Here is a 20,116-nt window from a genome sequence, read left to right as displayed (position 1 = left end):
GACATGATAACTATATGTAATGTGTATTCTGGACGTGTTCCTGAGAGAGAAAAAGGATGTTAGGGGGAAACTAAGGCAATTTGAATAAATTATGGAATATAGCTAATTGGGGCAATGCTTCCTACCCCCAGGCATGCAGACTTCCTGCTGATGAGAGGCCAAAGTGGAAGGAATAAAGTGGTGGAGAGGATTGATCCACCTAGAGGTGGGGATTAGCCTTTCTTGCTCTGCCAGGGGGCCCTCTTGAAGCCTGGTGTAGTCTCAGAAGCCTTTCCAGAATAATGCTTTTAAATGCACAAAATAAAATGCAGAAGATTCCATGGCAACCAATTACATTGAAATACAGGTTCAAAATGTAAAGAAAAAAATTTGTGATAAAGTAATATATGTGTTTCTTTAACACAAGAACAAATAACAAGATCTGATGGAGGCCTAAGAATTACTGTATTTTTGAAATAGTGATGAATGTAAACATATTTCAAGTTCTCTGTCACCTCTGTAATGTGCAATGAAAAATCTGTAAGTTTTTTTTTAATTTTTAAATTTAATTTTATTTAGTTTTTATGCAGAAGGTTCTTATTAGTTATCTATTTTACACATATTAGTGTATACATGTCAATCCAATCTCCCAATTCATCCCCACCCCCCGCCACTTCCCCCCTTGGTGTCCATACGTTTGTTCTCTACATCTGTGTCTCAATTTCTGCCCTGCAAACCGGTTCATCTGTACCATTTTCCTAGGTTCCACAAACATGCGTTAATATACGATATTTGTTTTTCTCTTTCTGACTTACTTCACTCTGTATGACAGTCTCTAGATCCATCCACGTCTCAACAAATGACTCAATTTCGTTCCTTTTTATGGCTGAGTAATATTCCATTGTACATATGTACCACATCTTCTTTATCCATTCTCCTGTCGATGGGCATTTAGGTTGCTTCCATGACCTGGCTATTGTAAATAGTGCTGCAATGAACATTGGGATGCATGTATCGTTTTGAATTATGGTTTTCTCTGGGTATATATGCCCAGTAGTGGGATTGCTGGATCATATGGTAATTCTATTTTTAGTTTTTTAAGGAACCTCCATAGTGGCTGTATCAATTTACATTCCCACCAACAGTGCAAGAGGGTTCCCTTTTCTCCACACCTTCTCCAACATTTGTTGTTTGTAGATTTTCTGACGATGCCCATTCTAACTGGTGTGAGGTGATACCTCATTGTAGTTTTGATTTGCATTTCTCTAATAATTAGTGATGTTGAGCAGCTTTTCATGTACTTCTTGGCCATCTGTATGTCTTCTTTGGAGAAGTGTCTATTTAGGTCTTCTGCCCATTTTTGGATTGGGTTGTTTGTTTCTTTAATATTGAGCTGCATGAGCTGTTTATATATTTTGGAGATTAATCCTTTGTCTGTTGATTTATTTGCAAATATTTTCTCCCATTCTGAGGGTTGTCTTTTCGTCTTGTTTATGGTTTCCTTTGCTGTGCAAAAGCTTTGAAGTTTTCATTAGGTCCCATTTGTTTATTTTTGTTTTTATTTCCATTACTCTAGGAGGTGGATCAAAAAAGATCTTGCTGTGATTTATGTCAAAGAATGTTCTTCCTATGTTTTCCTCTAAGAGTTTTATAGTGTCTGGTCTTACATTTAGGTCTCGAATCCATTTGGAGTTTATTTTTGTGTATGGTGTTAGGGAGTGTTCTAATTTCATTCTTTTACATGTAGTTGTCCAGTTTTCCCAGCACCACGTATTGAAGAGACTGTCTTTTCTCCATTGTAAATCCTTGCCTCCTTTGTCATAGATTAGTTGACCATAGGTGTGTGGGTTTATCTCTGGGCTTTCTATCCTGTTCCATTGATCTATATTTCTGTTTTTGTGCCAGTACCATATTGTCTTGATTACTGTAGCTTTGTAGTATAGTCTGAAGTCAGGGAGTCTGATTCCTCCACCTCCGTTTTTTTCCCTCAAGACTGCTTTGGCTATTCGGGGTCTTTTGTGTCTCCATACAAATTCTAAGATTTTGTGTTCTAGTTCCATAAAAAATGCCATTTGTAATTTGATAGGGATTGCATTGAGTTTGTAGATTGCTTTGGGTAGTATAGTCATTTTCACAATATTGTTTCTTCCAATCCAAGAGCATGGTATATCTCTCCATCTGTTGGTATCATCTTTAATTTCTTTCATCAGTGTCTTATAGTTTTCTGCATACAGGTCTTTTGTCTCCCTAGGTAGGTTTATTCCTAGGTATTTCATTCTTTTTGTTGCAATGGTAAATGGGAGTGTTTCCTTAATTTCTCTTTCAGATTTTTCATCATTAGTGTATAGGAATGCAAGAGATTTCTGTACATTCATTTTGTATCCTGCAACTTTACCAAATTCATTGATTAGCTCTAGTAGTTTTCTGGTAGCATCTTTAGGATTCTCTATGTATAGTATCATGTCATCTGCAAACAGTGACTGTTTTACTTCTTCTTTTCCAATTTGTATTCCTTTTATTTCTTTTTCTTCTCTGATTGCTGTGGCTAGGACTTCCAAAACTATGTTGAATAATAGTGGTGAGAGTGGACATCCTTGTCTTGTTCCTGATCTGAGAGGAAATGCTTTCAGTTTTTCACCACTGAGAATGATGTTTGCTGTGGGTTTGTCATATATGGCCTTTATTATGTTGAGGTAGTTTCCCTCTATGCCCACTTTCTGGAGAGTTTTTATCATAAATGGGTGTTGAATTTTGTCAAAAGCTTTTTCTGCATCTATTGAGATGATCATATGGTTTTTCTTCTTCAATTTGTTAATATGGTGTATCACATTGATTGATTTGCATATATTGAAGAATCCTTGCATCCCTGGGATAAATCCCACTTTATCATGGTGTATGATCCTTTTAAAGTGTTGTTGGATTCCGTTTGCTAGTATTTTGTTGAGGATTTTTGCATCTATATTCATCAATGATATTGGTCTGTAATTTTCTTTTTTTTTTTTTTTTGCAGTACGCAGGCCTCTCACTGTTGTGGCCTCTCCTGTTGCGGAGCACAGGCTCTGGACGCACAGGTTCAGCGGCCATGGCTCACGGGCCCCACTCCGTGGCATGTGGGATCTTCCCAGACCGGGGCACGAACCCATGTCCCCTGCATTGGCAGGCAGACTCTCAACCACTGCGCCACCAGGGAAGCCCGTACTTTTTTGTAGTATCTTTGTCTGGTTTTGGTATCAGGGTGATGGTGGCCTCATAGAATGAGTTTGGGAGTGTTCCTTCCTCTGCAATTTTTTGGAAGAGTTTGAGAAGGATAGCTGTTAGCTCTTCTCTAAATGTTTGATAGAATTCACCTGTGAAGCCATCTGGTCCTGGACTTTTTGTTTGTTGGAAGATTTTTAATCACAGTTTCAATTTAATTACTTGTGATTGGTCTGTTCATATTTTCTATTTCTTCCTGTTCAGTCTTGGAAGGTTATACCTTTCTAAGAATTTGTCCATTTCTTCCAGGTTGTCCATTTTACTGGCATAGAGTTGCTTATAGTAGTCTCTTATGATGCTTTGTATTTCTGCAGTGTCTGTTGTAACTTCTCCTTTTTCATTTCTAATTTTATTTATTTGAGTCCTCTCCCTCTTTTCCTTGATGAGTCTGGCTAATGGTTTTTCAATTTTGTTTATCTTCTCAGAGAACCAGCTTTTAGGTTTATTGATCTTTGCTATTGTTTTCTTTGTTTCTATTTCATTTATTTCTGCTCTGATCTTTATGATTTCTTTCCTTCTGCTAACTTTGGGTTTTGTTTGTTCTTCTTTCTCTAGTTCCTTTAGGTGTAAGTTTAGATTGTTTATTTGAGATTTTTCTTGTTACTTGAGGTAGGCTTGTATTGCTATAAAGTTCCCTCCTAGAACTGCTTTTGTTGCATCCCATAGGTTTTGGATTATCGTATTTTCGTTGTAATTTGTCTCTAGGTATTTTTTGAAAAAATCTGTAATTTCTATTGGTGACAAGTCACAGCTGTTGCTAATATCACTGCAGTGTGTTTTCTCCATTTGTAATAGAAATGCTAAGTATCTGTTAGAGGACAGTGAAAATAAAGAGGATTTCCCCCCTAAGACCCCGGGTTAAAAATGTCTAATTTAGGGAGAATTCCCTGGCAGTCCAGTGGTTAGGACGTGGCAGTTTCATTGCCATGGCCTAGGTTCAATCCCTGGTTGGGGAGCTAAGATCCTGCAGCACGGCCAAGAAAAAAAAAAAAAGTCTAATTTAGAAAGATGCTATGCAGAGTCTCCTGGAAAGAGAGAAGAAAACTAAGATCTATTACGTATTAAGAGAGGTGGGATCCACTCCTGGGGGATTTGTGGGAAGTGGGGGGAGGGCAGGAAACCATGAAGGCCTGCATGGAGGAAGTAGCATTTGAGCTGGGCTTTCACAGACTGCTAGGGCTCAGGCATGCAGAAACTAGGGTGGGAAAAGATCTTCTAGGCAGAGCAGCAGAGGGACCCAGGCTGGGTGTGCCTAGTTTGGCAGGAAGGCGGGTAATGAGTTCCATAAGTTGGTTTCCACAAGGAGCACTTGATCTGGACGGTCCCTTGTTTGCCGAGACCCAGCAACAGTTCAGAGGCTCAGGCATCAGCGCCACCCTGCCCGGCAGCCTGGCAGCGAGGATGCCTGGGCTTGCTGAGACCACAGACCCGCCTGGTTCTGGAGGGGAAAGAAGGGTGCCACTCAGGTTTGGGGGTGCTCAGGGATGAGGCCCAGCCAGCCCTCTGCTCCCCACCCCACAGCCTGTTCAAGAAGATGTGCTCCCTCAGGAAAGCTTGGAGATGTGATTTGCCAGGGTGGCTGCATTTTGACACTTCATTTCCATTACGATAGCTTTAAGTTGCCCAATATATTCATTATTCTTGAAATGACTTGGCTCTTAAGGGGAAAGGGCAACTGACACTCTGCTCATGCCTGCATCTCACTCTGCCCTTGCCAGGACTGTCACGAAGGAGGGGAAATAGAATTCCAATAGGTTACGTATCTTGCCAGAGGTCACATAACTAGTCCTGTGGAGGAGGTGGAATTTAAACCCAGAAGGCGCAACCTGAAAGTAATCCTAAACCTCATGTCATAAATGACCTTGTCTGGCTGCAGTACCGCTTACCAAAAAAAAACAACAAAAAAGTCAAACAGAAACAAAAACAAGCAAGCAAAAGCAGTTGAGCAAATGATAGTACTTAGCAAGCCACGCCTAGCTTTGCTTGCATCTCTGAAAAAAAATGGGAATGGGATCCAAGCCATGTCCCACAGTAGCACTTCTTCTTTATGCTATTGATGTGCTTTAAAACACTTGTTTATTTCAAAGTACTATATTTAGGAGTATCTAAAAACTAAACAATTTAATCAGGCTTATAACAAAAACTGGCAGTCCCATGTCCTACCTCCTCCAGATTCTTGCTCCCGTGGACAACCAGGTTCAACTCTTAACCGTCTCTTCCAGCACTTACCTCCTCGTCTCTAAAGCACGTGCTTATAAGCCTTGAATACGTGAATGTCTGTGCTCGTATTTCTGGAAATTTTGATTATTTATCGCTTCTCCTTTGTGTTGAGCTCCCCGTTGCTTGGATCCCAGGTCTCCCTTTCCCTTCATTGCTTTCTTTCATTTTTGAAAAGTGGGTGCTCTGGGGGCTTCCTGGGAACGGATGCGGAAGTGTCTGCAAATGTCTTGGTTCAGGCTTTGCCCATGATTGACAGTTTGGCTGCGTGTGGAATTCTAACGTTTATTTATTTATTTATTTATGGCTGCGTCAGGTCTTTCTTGTGGCATGCGGGATCTTTGGTTGTGGTGTGCGGGCTCCAGAGCATGTGGGCTCAGCAGTTGTGGTGCGTGGGCTTAGTTGCCCCGTGGCATGTGGGATCTTAGTTCCCCGACGAGGGATTGAACCCGTGTCCCCTGCATTGGAAGGCAGATTCTCAACCACTGGACCATCAGGGAAGTCCCGTGTATGGAATTCTAAATGGAAATCTTTCCCCCTCAGAGTCTCAATGGCCTGGCTCCATTGTCTTCTAGCTGCCAGCCCCTTGTTACTTGAAGCCACATTTCCTACTGTCACCACGCTGCTCCCTTCCATCCCTTACTGCCTGGGCAAGAGCAGCCTCTTATTCTCTTTACCACTCCCCTCTCTGGCCTCCAATCCAACTCCCTCCAACTCCACTCGCCCACAGGCCCCTGTCTTTTAAAATCTCTCCCACCCCCCCCTGCTCTTTTTCTGTCCCTGTGCCCACCCTGCTGATTCTGCCTCACAGACACCCAGAAACCGTGAGGAGTGGGGCAGAGATGCTGGAAACACCCCTAGGCTCATCAAATGTGTCCTCTTTATAAAAGTTACACCCCAAAGCCCATGCTTCTTTCTCCCTCTACACCAAGGCATTTTTCCTGGAGAGGAGGCAGAGAGTCCTGTTAGAATCAGGAGGACCCAGCGAATTTAATCTGAAGTAGCTGTCCAGGAGATTTGTCAATGCTTGCCTCCAGACCTACTTGGGAAGCACTTCTCCATAGCACTCTATAAAAATACGGACTTCCCTGGTGGTCCAGTGGTTAGGACTCAGCGCTTGCACTGCGGGGGCCCAGGTTCAATCCCCAGTTGGGGAACTAAGATCCCACAAGCATCACGGCAAAAAAAAAAAAAAAAAGAAAAATGGCAGTAGTGTTATATGTAAACAAAGGTTAATGATCACAATATAGAACCTTCCCACAGGACAACACGGAAAGGACTAACAACCCAATAAAAAAGTAAATCCACGGAATAAATGACCCAAGGCACTCCCCACCATGGAAGCAGAAAGGGGGCTGTTCTTCCTTTCTCTGCCCCTTTCAGAACATGGGCTCGGCTGGCTGGACACTTGTGTCGGGTGCTGGGGCTCTGGGATCAAGAGGGACAGTTAGAATCTGTGCGCCGGGACAGCCAGTGATGATGGCTACCTGGCCAGCTCAGTCCTGCATCCTGCCCTGCCCGGCCTTTCAGCTCCTGCTGTTAACCCAGCTGTCACACTGTTGGGCTGCCCAGTGTCACAACCTCCTTCCCGTGTTTGGGGACCTCCCCACCTTAGGAATCTTACTGGAAGCTCCTTGCCCAGGCTGCACCAATCAGAGGCCTGGCCCTGCCCTTGAACAGAGAGCCGAACGGCTGAGGAGTGAGGCCACAAGATGGAGTCTGCGACTGTGGCAGCGGCCGAGGCCAGGTTACCATGTGGGGAGGGAGGTACACTTTATATAAAAATATTTTGTAACTTTTGGAGTATGTGTTATCCTTTAATAAAACTTTTATTGTCAGATACTTACACGTGAGTATATAAAACATGTGTGTGCAGTGGGAAAAGTTACAAAGCAAACACCCTTGGAACCACCACCCAGATCAAGAAGTGGAACATTTCAAGTACAAAACTACTGCTCCCCTATGGCCCAGCACCCTCACTTCCAGAAACACAAGCAAAAACATGTACAAGGATCTTCGCGGAAACACGTTCCAAAGAGCAAAAACCAAAATAAAAGGAGTTGGCAGTGTGCTGGCACCTACGCGAATGACTGTGCTTAATCCCCACACCCCCCGGGGACAAGGCGGGGAAGACGGCAGCTGAGGCTCTGCCACAACAACTTGCCTGGTGGGATGGGGGGGGCAGTGGCACTAGCTGGCCTGACTCAAGGTTTCTTTATTTTGGTCCTTTGTATAAAAATAAAAAATCTTCAAGTGTTCATTGTTTCTCTGTTGAGCAATTCCTCTTTAGGAAATGTAGCCTACGTACGTGACAATAAATATGGCCAAAGCTTCCTGTTCAAAAGCAGTCATCACGGCCATATTTTTAGAGCCCTCAAATAAAACGTTTTGAATGTCCAATAATGGGTAAACAAATTCTGATTAGAATTTGTCTTTGTCATTAGAATGACTGTCTATACTGTAGTCATTCAGAGAAAAGTTTTTAACAATGTGAGAAATGCTTGTTAAGTAAAACACGCAGAAAACACAATTGTTTATAGAATACGATCACAAGGATGTACAAAGTAAAAAAAAAAAAGACCAAACTATACGAAATGTTAAGGAAAATAACAAAAAGAAAAGAGATAAAGATGAGGAGGGAAAAGGTAAATATCAATTTTCCCAAGATTTCCTCTAGGAATCGATTTTTCCTCTGGGGCTGTTGCATGTATGATTTTGTCTGTCCCACCCTGTGGTGTGTCCCGCACCACACTCGCTCTCCTGAAGGACCAGGAGCCCTGGGCACTGCACTAGCCTCTGAGGTCCAGGCAGTGCCTAGAACTGGGCTCCCATTTTACTTCCTTTAGCCCCTGTCCCGTTCAGAGAGGCTGGAAAAGTAAACTCCAGTTTGGAGGCTCCACCCACCTCTCTCTCCAAGTGGCTCAGCCTGGTCCTGACTCGGTCTTCTGGCCACCAACTGGTCCCGTTAGAGCTGTGGCCTCAGGCCCCCAGGCCAGGGGCTGGGGCAGTTCTTGGGCCCACAGGCCTGGTGGCACCTGGTCCTGACCCTGAGCTCCATCCTGTGCCTTCCTCAGCTGAGCCCTGAGGCCTCTTCCTGGAGCCCTGGAGGGAGCTTGGCCTCGGGCCGATGGCACAGGGTCAGGGTCCTACCCTCGAGGAGCCAGAAAACGGGGTGGAGGGGCCGGGAGAAGATGGCATGAAAGGTATACAAGTGTTGGGTCTCAGGCTCCAGGCTGTAGAAGGTGAGGCAGCCAGAGGTCAGGTCCAAATCCATGCCCAGGAGCCGCCCTGATACCCCCGGGAGGCGCCGGGCCTCCCCGTTGTGCCAGGCCTGGGTGCTGTCCTCCTGAATGCAGAGCCCCCAGGAGCTGGGCCCACGGCCGATGTTGTCCGTGTGAGGCCCCAGCTTGCGCCTCGTTAGTTCTGAGTAGGCAACGCCCAGCGTCACCGAGTGGGTGGACACACGTACCTCCCAGTAGTGCTGCCCGGCCTGGAAGCTCTGGGCACACTGCACTTGCCAGAGCTCGAAGCTGCCTGGCCCATCTGGGCCCCGGGGCTTGCGACAGTGCTTTACCTGCCGGTCCTGCTGAGACAGGTAGAAGTGACGGTTGGCGCTGATGGGGTCGAAGGTCAGATTGCGATAATCTGTTGGGCAGAGATGGACGGAAGGTGAGCAGGCAAGGGTGCCTGTGCCTGGCCACCATCCTGTCCCCAGAGGGGAGAGACAGCAACTGAAGGTCCACGGGCGGATCGCCAGACATCTGCCGGGGCGACTGCAAGCTGAGCTAACGTGGACATCATCTCAGCATCCGACCCTCCATGCAACCCCTGAGGTGGAATCTTCCATCAGCCTCGTTTCACAGATGAGAAAACGGAGGTTCAGAAAGATCACCTAACTTCGTAAAGTGGAAGAACTGTGATCAATCCCAGATTTGTGTGCCCAGAATCTCCTTAAACACTACACTGGCTGCACGTGTAAGAGGTGTGCATCCTGCAACAGGTGTGCAGAGGGGCGAGGCTAGCCCCAGGGAGGGGAGGGAAACAGACCTCCTGTACAGAACAGTCATAGCACGTGCCGTGCACACGCACAGACCCACGTGTACACACAACGCACTCACACGCACACGCTCACACAGGTGCACACACACATCCGATGGGCCTTCTTACTCTGCCAGAGTTTCCTCCTCAGTGGACAGACGAGGCTCGCGACTGGTGCTGGGGGACCTGGGGCCTCTAGGGGGCAAAGCAGTGCTTTAGGGGAGTGACCTGGAGGGGAGCTCATGGGGGGCTGGGCCCTCACTCCATTACCACCCCAGTGGGAAGGACAGCTGGGCCCAGAGGGGTGGAGAGAGATCTGGGGTCAGCCTTACCCATGGAGCCAAAGTCAGCAGCCTCGGCTGGTGCTCCGGGGTGGCCCCCCTCTTCCAGGAGGAGGGCACACAGCTGGCTCAGGGACTCCTTCAGGCCACCCAGCTGCTGATCTTCGTCCCAGTGCGGGAGAGTCAGTGGCCCAAGCGGGCCTGGGGGCGCCAGGAGCTGTGATTCCTGAGCCCCGGGGACAGCTGCAGTGAGCCGGAGCACGAGGGCAGGCACCCCGGTCCCCACCCTGCCGCCCCAAGGCCTGGTACCTGGAGGAAGGTCCGGTCGTCCAACTGCTCCAGGAGGTTGCGAATCCTGTGGTCACAGCAAGACAAGGCCTCCAGGTGGCCCTGCAATCGCTGTTTCTCGTCCCGGGCCTGTTCCAGCGCCTGTGTCTTGGCCACCTCGATGTTCCTCAGGGCCAAGTCCCGCTGCATCTCCAGGGCCTGCAGCAGGCGGTTGAACTTGCCAGAGATCACGGAGGTCAGGGTGCAGGCTGAGCTCTGGGTGGGCACAGGAGAAGTCGAGGGCAGCAAAGTCCCTGGGCTGCCCGCTGGCCTGAGGGGTGGGAATGTGGGGAGCCATGGTCCCTGGAATCTCTCCCCCTGTTCAGCCCTTCCTTTCCTGCTGCCAGGAGGCATTTTCAAGGCAGCTTACACCTACTGCCCGGTGTCCCAGGGACCGGCCAGTGGCTGCTCGAAGGACACGGCATGAGGACGTGGGGGGCGTGGAGCAGACAGGCCTCATACCTGGATCTGGCTGCTTCGCTGCTGCAGCTCCTGTAGCTGGCTCTCAGCCTGGGTGGCCTGCTGCTGGGTGACCTCCAGTGTGGCTCTCAGCTGGGCCTGTGGTGCCCACCAGGGGACAAGTAACAAGAGGGGTCCAGGATCGGCTGTGAAGTTCCCCCCTCAGCCAGTCAAAACACCTGCAGATGCTGGGCATCCCCTCCTCATGCCACCCCAGGTGAGGCCAGCACGCAGAGCATCAGCCTTGGTGTGTGCCCCGGGAGAATTGGGTCAGAGTCCCAGGGAGGCCTGGACAAGGCCCCTTCCCCACCCGGAGCAGGGTGGTGCAGAGGCCTTGGGCTGAAGACGAGCAACCTGGGGCGGAGCAGCCCCCCACAACCCTCAGTCAATAAATGGGAGCTTACGCGGCCTTGAGGGGAAGGGGCGACGACCCAAAGCACCAAAGTTTTTTGACAGGTGGGCAGTGCACCGCAGGTGTAAGTTGGGTTCTTCCAAATGCCTGGCCAGTCCTCAGGCCCAGCTTTGGACATGAGGGGGAAGGGGGCACCCCTATTTGGTTGTGACTTGTCTGGTCTCCTCGAGGATCAAAATGCTATACTCTCGTAGTTCAGGACTGCGCATCTGCTAGGATTTGGTTCCCTGTACCAGGTCAAGAGCCTGTCTTGATTCTTCTTGTCCCAGCAACACTTTGATGGAAAGACTGATATTATCCCCGATTGACAGGTCAGAGAAGTTGACAACTTGGTCAAAGTAATCAGGTCTTCCTAAGTGCAACACTTGTGCCTCTGTTCAGGCCTCACCGCCTCCGGCACGGTAAAACATGCTGAATGTAGGAGGGGGCAGGGCAGACTTTTCTGGTTCACCCTGACTCTCCCCCAAAGGCACACATCCAGCCCCTCACACCCCAGCGTCACTTCCCCTCTCCCTAGCCAAATTCTAGCTCCTGCAGTGCATCTGCCGCGGGCTGTACCACCTGTTCCTCCCTCTCTCCCTGTTGCTGCCCTCCACTGCAAACTTCGATGCTTAGTGCAAGGTCTTTGGTCCCACAAGCAGTAACACCCTGTCCTTACTCTGTGCCTTCAGCAGCCACAGGGATTACCCTCCACATTCTGGCTCTGGGCTCCTTGACCTCCTCATTCCATCTCAGCCACTCACCCCTGTTACTTCACCCTGGACCCGTCACCAGCTCTAACATCTCTATTCCAAGCATGTTTTCTGACCACCACCTCCTTTCAAACCAGAATAAAAACAGGACCAAGCGAAGCTGCTGAAGCTGCCAGCCCCGCCCGGGCGCAGAGAGCAGGGCGGGGTCCCCCGAGGGTCACCTCGCGCTCTCGGCGCTCGGCGTCCAGCAGCGTCCGCTCGTGGAGGCGACACTCGCGCACGGTGCACACGCTGCACACGCAGAGGCCCTCGGTGCGGCAGAAAAGCTCGAGCGGCCTCCCGTGCCGGCGGCAGCACGCGCCGGGGCCGGGGTCGGGCGCCGGCCGGACGCGCAGATCCTCCAGCACGCCGCTCAGAGCCACGTTGCGGCGCAGCTCGGCGCTGTCGGGGAAGGGCTCCCGGCACTCGGGGCACACCTTCTCGCTGCGGCCCAACCAGTCCTGGATACAGGCCTTGCAGAAGTTGTGGCCGCAGAACAGCGTCACCGGGTCCCGGTAGAGCCCCAGGCAGATGGCACAGGTCAGCCTGTCCTCCAGCCACGGCGCGGCCATGGCGGCGGCGGCCGGCCCCAGACGCACGGGCGGAAGGCCGAGGCCTCTTAAAGGGACCGCCGGCGCCCGGGTGTGGGTGCGGCGGGCGGAGCCAGGACTCGCCTGGGAAGACGAACTTGACAGCCCTTCTTCCGCCCCGACCAGCCGCCACTCCCAGTGCGCTCGCTCCACCCTGCACCGACGGCTGCGGGATTGGCTTCCCATTCCGGTGCTCGGCCCCTGTCAACTCCGAGCCACCCCTGCCTGCCTTTTACCACCCGAAACTGGGAGTTGGGGTCCAGCTCTCTCTGGGACCTCCATCCTGCTTCCCTAGATCCTCAGTCCAGCAGCTCCCGTGCAGGGAATCTGGACACAAGAGGCTTGGGAAACCCGTCGGGCCTCCTGGCCTCCTCCTGGCTGAAGGCCACCACCAGAACCTCTTCTGAGCCCCTAATCTGAAAATCTCATGCAAATACTACTAACAACAACAAGGGCTGTTGTTATCTACCTCCCAGGGGTTTGGGCGATTAAATGGAACAGGACCGCACATGGGAATGCCTGGCAATGAGCATGGGGCACACAGCTAGTGCTCATTAAATGCTCTCTCCTGACCCGAGGGGCCCTGCTGCACTTTTTCCTTGAGCTGAATTTCAGGCACTTGCCGGATTAGGGTGTCTCCCTTCTCTAGGTTATGCCTAATTTCGGTTCTTTTAAAGCAAACAGTGAGGTGGAAATTTCTGGTTACCAAGAGACAGAGACCAAAAAACAGTGGTTCCTTCCTACCCCCTTTAATGGAAACTAAAGCAAGCTTAACCTGCACTTGGAATCCCCTCTTGGTGTCAGCCCTCTGCTGGGGAGAGTTCCTTGTCTGCAGGTCCCAACTGTTCTGGAACCTCACTTTTTAGAGAGGTGGTTCCCTTGCAGCTGAGCACAGAAGGATCCTGACTGCTAACCCACCTGCCCTGGGGGCAGTGTGTGCTGGGCCAGCGTGAGTTGGAGGAGGGTTTACTCTTTCTTTCCAAAGGAGCTGGCCTAATTTTGAGGCGGGGCGTCCTCTCCCTTTGATGCAGCAAGCGTATTGTCTTCTGGGTGACAGTATGTGAAGTTTCTCTTGCTGGAAAAGGTGCATTGATCTCCTGACTGGCTACTAGGCAGTCTCTGCCTTTAGAGAGGAGAAATACCCTAACCATCCAGCAAGCACTCGGGAGCTTTCTGGGTCCTGAGCAGGGGGCGTGCCCAGAGATCTCTGAGACCTGCCTTTGCCCCACCTGACAAGGCTTCTTATTCAAAGCATCTGGAGGCCAGGAGCCTGTGAACAGCCGGCAAGGGGCCAATGCCCAGGGCTGGCAAATTTCTTTCAAGAGGCCTGTGGGAGCAGCCAGGATCCCCTGCCTGCTTTTTTTCTGCACCCGTCTTCAGCCAGTGGATCGCAGGGCCTCTGACACCCTCAGGAAACAGAGGTGAGGGGTCACCTCCTGGGGTGGGAGGCAGCCTTCTTCCCACCCATAAAGCAAGAGTCCCACCAGGCGGCATTCTGGCTGCTCCCAGAACACAGACCCAGACCAGCTACAGCAAAAATCAATATATTCATACCCCCAACTCCCCAGCCTTCTTCACTTCCAAGCCCTGGGCCTGCTGGGAGGGCAGCAGAGGGGCTGCCTCAGGCAGGCCAGAGAACCCCAATGCTTGCCCCCCTTGGCACTGTGTCTCTATTGCTCCCGCCTGCGGAGCCTGACAGGGTGGCCTGAGAGGCCCAGTCCACTCTCTGAGGGGGGTGGCACTCCAGCCACTCAGTAGATGCCATAGGTGGGTTCGTGACTGTCTCTGTACCGGTCCAGGTAGCGCAGGGGCTGCCGGTGGGGGAAGCGCTTCTGCTTAGGGTGATAAGGGGGCGGCCGCATAAACTCAAACACAGGCTCTCGCATGTCTGCAAGAAGAGTGAAGGGGCGTGTGTGTGGACTGCTGCTGGCCTGAGCCCCTCTCGCGTCTGCCAGGTGGGACTGCCCAGGCTGGCACCACCCAGCCAGCCCACCCCAGGAGTGGCACGCCTGCTGGTGGCCCTCTCCTGACAGGCGCTCCTCCTGGCAAGTCAGGAGAGGTCTGTGAGCTCAGGCCAGCCGCCCCCTCCTCCAGCCCACTCTGCCCTTACCCAGGAGCTGGTGGAAGATGTGGGTGACCGAGTCATCCCAGCGGCACTGGAAGAAGGCCAGGCCAGCTGGAGTCATGGCATCTTGGTGTTTCTTGTAGAAATCAAAAGTGTGGAAGGTCCGCTGGGCAAGCTGGTAGCTGGAGGAAGAGCGGAGCATTAGAGAGTGGGGAAGGGGGCACCAGAGCCCCACAGGCAATGCTGAGAAGCCCCTTAGGGTCTGCCTAGCACAGCTCAAGTTACGAGAGAGAACTGAGAAAGACTGACCACTGCTGGGAAGCTGGCCTGAGGCTGGGGGTAGCTGTGTGTGGGGGAGGGGCACAGATTACCAGGGTGAGGGCCGGGTGTCCCCAGAGAAGTCGATTGGCTTGTCCTGCTTGAAGAGCAGAAAGGCAAAGCGGTGGAAGCCGGAGCCTCGGGCAGGGAAGGGGGGCAGGTAGGGACACGTCTCCTGTCCTTCAGCCACCCTGTTGCCTGGGATGTTGGTTCTGGTGGGAGAAAAAGCATCTGTTAATTACCACTCGCGGGAGGTGGCAGCAGGAACATCCCCACCCGTGTGCTCCCTAGAGACTGATATACGTCCCCGGGAAGAGAGACCCTAAAATGACCTCTATTGTACAATCAAGTAGGAAGTAGAGCTCTGTAAACCCTCGGATGGACGGCAAACTTGTGGAGGGAACAGTAGGGGCTCAGAGGCCGACAAGGGCCCCAGGAACTGTCAAGATGAGAGCTACGTCAAGCAGCCTGTTTACTGGCCCTGGGGAGCTGTGGGGATGCCACAGCCGTGCACGCGGGAGAGCCATGCGACCTTGGGCTGTTTCTCTCCCGGTTTCCCAAAGCCTCTAGGTTTGTCAGGGAGTGTTTGCCCAGCCTGGCACTGGGATGGCCGCTGTACCTGCCCCAGGTACAACTCCCCAGAGGGTCCTGTTACACAGGCTGGTAACTGCAGTTGAATAAAAATGCCTGACCTCCTCCCCTTGGCCTGGTGCTCAGAACCAAAGGCCACCGAGAAAACAAGAGGCAGCCCACAGGTACCAGAGGCCTCTCCTGGACTCCTTTCCCATTTGATTGTCACAGAGCCCCTCAGGGTGGCTAAGGCACGTGGTGGCATCATCCTCGTTTTACAGGTAAGGAAAGGAGTTCAGGGAGACCAGGAGGCCTGTGGGAGAGGCCAAGGCCCACTGCTGCCTGCTTTCCTTCTGCACCTGTCTTCAGCCACTGGATCACAGGGCCCCTGACACCCTCAGGAAGCAGACGTGACGAACCACCTCCAGGGATGGGAGATGGTGTTTAGTCCATGGTGGAGCCACGACTAAAATTCAGGTGCAGATCTTTCCAGGGTGCCAGGGCCTCCTGGAACGCTTCTGACCCATTCCCCTACCCCAGGTACTCACACCAGCCAGTGCAAATACTCAGCATCCGGTTCCAGCAGGTGTCCATCTGCACATAAACACACCCCACTGACTGCGGGAACTGCCGCCCCTTCCCACCTCCTCCCTGGGAAGGAGCTGGGGCTGGAGCTTTCCATCTGGCCCCTCCCCCAGCTCCCCAGGGCCCTGGCTCCCGGGAGGTGAAGGAGGCAGGAGTCCCAGTGAGCCCCAGACACCTACCCAAGTTGGTGAGCAGCAGTGTCCACATGGAGCCCTCGCCTGCCTTATAGGTCACCTCCGGGGCCTGGGCAGCCTGGTGGGGAAAGAACGATGGAGCTGTCACCCCATCAGGGATGGACAAGCTGTTCTAAACAGACCTTCGTTCTGGAGGTCAGGAGCCTGAGAAACCTTGGAGAAAGAAGAGTCTATTCTGAAACAAATGCCCATGACAGCCCCTTGAGAGGCAGGTGGGCAAACAGAGACTTATAGACTTATAGAACTCTACAGAGTTGACTATCCCGAGATCTGAACCACAAGAAGGCCAAGGACCAGGGGCTAGGAGGGCACTCTGAAGACAGAGGGTCAGTCACAGCAGTATGCCAAGATGGGACTTCTTTTCCTTTCACTTTACATCCTCTTCTTTGTAATTACTGTATCACGGTGTTGTTTATCAGGAAATCAAAAAGAGGAGACAGAGAACAAGAAGACCCCAGATCAGTCTACACAGATGCCGTGCTTGTGTCCTTAACCACCATAAAAACTGCCTCTATGAATGCTTTCAGAAAGGAGTTGTTGCCTGCGGCCCCGTGGTGGGATACGTCTGTGTACACAGGGCGGGGAGGGGCACAGGCCAGCAGTTACCTCAGTTGGAGTGACCTCATTGCCGTAGTACACAGGCACCAAGTCGTCCTCGCCTATAGCGTAGGCCACATGCAGGGGGACTCGGGGCACGAAGGTGGCCCCGTGGAACAGGTCTCGATAGAGGCCGTAGTGTTCAGCCAGACGCTGCTTGTGGTAGGGGCCACAGGTCCTCTCCCACTCAGCCCTCACTGCCTCCAGTGGGATGCGTGCTGGGAAGGAATGATGCCAGCTGGGATGCAGGGTCAGGGCAGGGACACACCCAGGACCCTCTCCCCTGGGAAGGCTTACCTGTGCGGAGGCGAGCGGCCCGTTCCTCCTCCACATTGGCCCGCAGTGCCTGGAGGACCCGCTTCCGCTCCAACAGCTGTTGGGTCCGGCAGACCTTAGGTGCAGGTAACCCAATGTCAATCTTGTCTTTGGGATCTGGGGAGGGAAGGGGTGTTAGAGAAAGTAGGATCAGGTCTTGGTTAAGCTGCCTGTCCATACCTTTCCTTTCACTGGGCAAGCTCTGCTGCTAAAGCTTACCCTTTAATTCACAAAACTAAAATATACTGTGTAGCCAGCTTCACAGACATGAACAGGGTCCAGCTGCTAAGCAAATTGGATACAACTTGAGACTGATCCCTAAACCAGGTTACATCATCTGTCTCGGTCATGGGAAATCGAGGCGGATGGCCATCCCAATTATAGTTGGGATCACCTTCAAGCCTGTTCACAGCTGGCCATGGACTCGCACCTGTGTACCTGGCAGAATTCAGAGCTGAAGCTAGAAGGAAAGAAGCACTTCTCACACTTAATGCACAAAACCACACAAGTCACCTGGGAAACTTGTTTAAATTCAGATTCTGAATCAGCAAGTTAGCGTGGGGCCTGAGACTCTGCATTCCTAACAAGCTCCTAGGTAATGCCCATGCTGCTGTTCCCAGAACACACTCTGAGGAGCAAGACCCTAGAAAACTTTCAATCCAGCACCCTTTCCCATTTACATTAGACTATGACAATAAGAAACAGACACTGAGCCCACATCAAGAGTGATTTTAGTCTAAGAATTCCGATTAACTGTATCCTTTAATCCTCACAACGATCTTGTGACACAGACACAATCTTTTTATTTTATAGTTGAGGAAACTGAACCTCAGGGAAGTCACTCCCAAGAGATTGACTTGGGTTTAAGTAAGATTCCACACGTGTGCCCTTAACCATCATTAAAATGCCTTTAGAAACGCTTTCCAAAGAACAAACTCCTTAAGTGTAGTCAGTCTCTCAGGAGCAGGGTCCCTGAGTCACCTTGCCCAGGGCTTTCAATTTAATTCAGCAAAGGATTGCACACCTACGTGCCAAGCACTGTGCGGGTGCAAGGATCCAATGGTGGTCAAGACAGGCAGGATCCCCACCCTTAGGGAGCTCATAAACTGGGAGGGAGGCTGCGAAGAGAGTCAGGATACGGTGTGGCCAAGGCTACATGAACAGTATTGTAGGAGCAGAGAGGGGCGTTCTAACCCGGAACTGGGCCGTGGGGAGCTGGTCAGGAAAGGGCTTTAGGTGTAGAAATATCCAAGGTGGAACTCTAATAATGAGAGAAGGGAATGTTCCAAAGTAGGGGGACCGAAAGGTGTGAAAAATCCTGGTGGGACTAAATCGCCACCGGTGCGCACGGGACCGCTGGCAGGCCCCCTCCCCCAAGCTCGAGGAGGACGCCGGCGGGGCCCCCCCGAGTCCCAAGGCGGCGGGGTCACCGCCCAGCTCCGGTCGCCCCGCACCCGACTCCTCTCCGAAATGCTCCCGGTAGGTCCGCCACCAGTGCGGGTCCCGCGCCTCCTGCTCCGCCCGGCGCCGGTAGCGGTCGAAGCTGCGGTACTTCTTCAGCCGCTCCAGGTTGCTCACGTCGATGACCTCGTTGGGCATCGGCCCCAGAGGAGCGGTCCGGCGGCTCAGGGCGGCTGCGGGCAGAGAGCGGGACGTCAGGCCGGCCCCGGCCCGGCCCCACGGAGGTCGGGGGCGGGAGCTGGCTCGATCCCCAGGGTTCGGCTATACGGAGACCTCCAAGAGCCCTCACCTGAGGTGCTGAAGCCCCGCCACCTCCGACTCCCGTACAGGGCGACTCGCCACCAGGTCGCCGCCATCTTCCCCCAAGCCGCCGTCGCCGCCGCGGCTCCTAAGACCCGAAAGAGGCGGCCGCAGCAGCGCCTGAGCGCACGGCGGAAGCCCCGCCCTCAGGCCCCGCCCCAGCATCATAGGAGCCACGCCCCCTCCTAGCCCAGGAGTCTTACTTCCTGGGATCCGCGAGCTCCTCCCTCCGGGAGGTGGCTGCGGACCTCGGGCGCCCTGGTTCCGGAAGTGACCGGTGAACGGCGAGGCGGAGCTGCGAGCGGTCCGGACCCCTTCCCGCGTCCAGCCACCAGGGGGCGGCACAGACTGGGGACGGTCGGCCGGGCCCGCAGCCACCTCGGCTCAACGAGGTAGGCTCTTTGCGGGGCTCTGGGTGCTGCTCTCTCTCAGGGGTCACCCAGTCCCTGAAGGCGGCATCCTGAGCACCCCCGGCAGCACGGGCAAGGGAAGGGGTTGCGAGCAGGGATTCAGGAGTCCTCCTACTTGGGTTCAGATTCCAGATTGTGACCTTGCTGTCGCCCTTGCAGTTTCCTCATTTGGAAAAAAAAAGCACGTAGTAATAGTGCTTACCTCATAGGATTGTTGGAAGGATTAAATGTTAATTAACATATGTAAAGCACTTAACTGTGGGATGTGTGTTAGCTTTTGATCACCTCCAAGTTTTTGCCTTTGCCTAAACCTTTTCAGGGTTGTGTTGTTCTTGGGATTCAGTTCTAACAAGATGAAACTTGGTACCCCTGGTGATCTGGACCCGCTTCTGCTCTGGTCCCTCTGTCCTGGAATTCAAGCTTCTGTGACACCAACCTTCTGTAACCCAGCAAAGGGCTCTTGTGCCTGTGATGCAGAAAGCCAGACTCTTGACACTGGATTTGCAGCAGAGTAGATTTATTGCAGGACACCACGCAAGGGAGTGGGAGACAAACCGCAGATCCACCCCAACTTGGTCTTTGAGTTTTGTTTTGTGGGGGGTTTTTTAGGGGAGGAAAAAGGAAGCTGGGGTTAATCATAATTTTTTGACATTTTTTTTTTAATATGGACCACTTTTAAAGTCTTTATTGAATTTGTTACAATATTGCTTCTGTTTTATGTTTTGGTTTTTGACTGCAAGGCATTTGGGATCTTAGCTCCCTGACCAGGGATGGAACCTGCACCCCCTGCATTGGAAGGCGAAGTCTTAACCACTGGACCACCAGGGAAGTCCCTACATTTCTTTTTTTTTTTTATTTTTTAGTCCCTACATTTCTTAATCAAAGTTTTGGGAATCAGGATATTTCTGGTTTACGACTCTCTGGCCAGGTAGTCCACGGCTTGGGGGTCTGTGAGCTCATCTTGCCCTGGAGAAACGGCCTGAGTTTGCACATGAATGGAGATATCTATAAT

General features: G+C 51.8%; 2 protein-coding genes across 4 annotated transcripts; both read right to left on the bottom strand.

Moving 5' to 3' along the window:
• Positions 1-7,209: 7,209 nt before the first annotated feature.
• TRIM65 (tripartite motif containing 65) lies at positions 7,210-13,835 on the bottom strand. 3 transcript variants are annotated; one of them, XM_079905657.1, is made up of 6 exons: positions 11,882-13,835; positions 10,560-10,655; positions 10,080-10,313; positions 9,822-9,996; positions 9,619-9,702; positions 7,210-9,096 (listed from the first exon to the last, which is right to left on the bottom strand). In XM_079905657.1, exons 1-6 carry the CDS (start codon positions 12,473-12,475, stop codon positions 8,522-8,524), a joined length of 1,758 nt encoding a protein of 585 aa, XP_079761783.1. In that variant the 5' UTR covers positions 12,476-13,835; the 3' UTR covers positions 7,210-8,521. The 3 variants fall into 3 exon arrangements, with proteins under 3 accessions (XP_079761783.1, XP_079761784.1, XP_079761785.1); XM_079905658.1 differs by having other exon boundaries at positions 9,619-9,684; XM_079905659.1 differs by lacking the exon at positions 9,619-9,702.
• A 70-nt stretch (positions 13,836-13,905) lies between these two features.
• MRPL38 (mitochondrial ribosomal protein L38) lies at positions 13,906-18,813 on the bottom strand. The gene is made up of 9 exons (XM_079905660.1): positions 18,684-18,813; positions 18,388-18,567; positions 16,916-17,050; positions 16,628-16,836; positions 16,007-16,079; positions 15,791-15,836; positions 14,726-14,884; positions 14,400-14,536; positions 13,906-14,177 (listed from the first exon to the last, which is right to left on the bottom strand). Exons 1-9 carry the CDS (start codon positions 18,748-18,750, stop codon positions 14,041-14,043), a joined length of 1,143 nt encoding a protein of 380 aa, XP_079761786.1. The 5' UTR covers positions 18,751-18,813; the 3' UTR covers positions 13,906-14,040.
• Between the last annotated feature and the right edge of the window lie 1,303 nt (positions 18,814-20,116).

The sequence above is a fragment of the Stenella coeruleoalba genome (genome assembly GCF_951394435.1).
Source record: "Stenella coeruleoalba genome assembly, chromosome: 19".
Taxonomy (NCBI): Eukaryota; Metazoa; Chordata; class Mammalia; order Artiodactyla; family Delphinidae; genus Stenella; species Stenella coeruleoalba.
The sequence above is the reverse complement of the archived record's forward strand: the minus strand, read 5'-3'. Positions and strand labels throughout refer to the sequence as shown.

Excerpts from the sequence above, each read along its gene's own strand:
- TRIM65 (XM_079905657.1), bottom strand. The coding sequence starts at position 12,475 with ATGGGAAGCCAATCCCGCAGCCGTCGGTGCAGGGTGGAGCGAGCGCAC. Across the intron at positions 10,314-10,559 it reads AGCGAAGCAGCCAGATCCAG|AGCTCAGCCTGCACCCTGAC; the intron begins GTATGAGGCCTG and ends GTGCCCACCCAG. Across the intron at positions 9,997-10,079 it reads ACGACCGGACCTTCCTCCAG|GAATCACAGCTCCTGGCGCC; the intron begins GTACCAGGCCTT and ends CCCGGGGCTCAG.
- MRPL38 (XM_079905660.1), bottom strand. The coding sequence starts at position 18,750 with ATGGCGGCGACCTGGTGGCGAGTCGCCCTGTACGGGAGTCGGAGGTGG. Across the intron at positions 18,568-18,683 it reads GCGGGGCTTCAGCACCTCAG|CCGCCCTGAGCCGCCGGACC; the intron begins GTGAGGGCTCTT and ends CTCTGCCCGCAG. Across the intron at positions 15,837-16,006 it reads ACTGCTGCTCACCAACTTGG|ATGGACACCTGCTGGAACCG; the intron begins GTAGGTGTCTGG and ends GTTTATGTGCAG.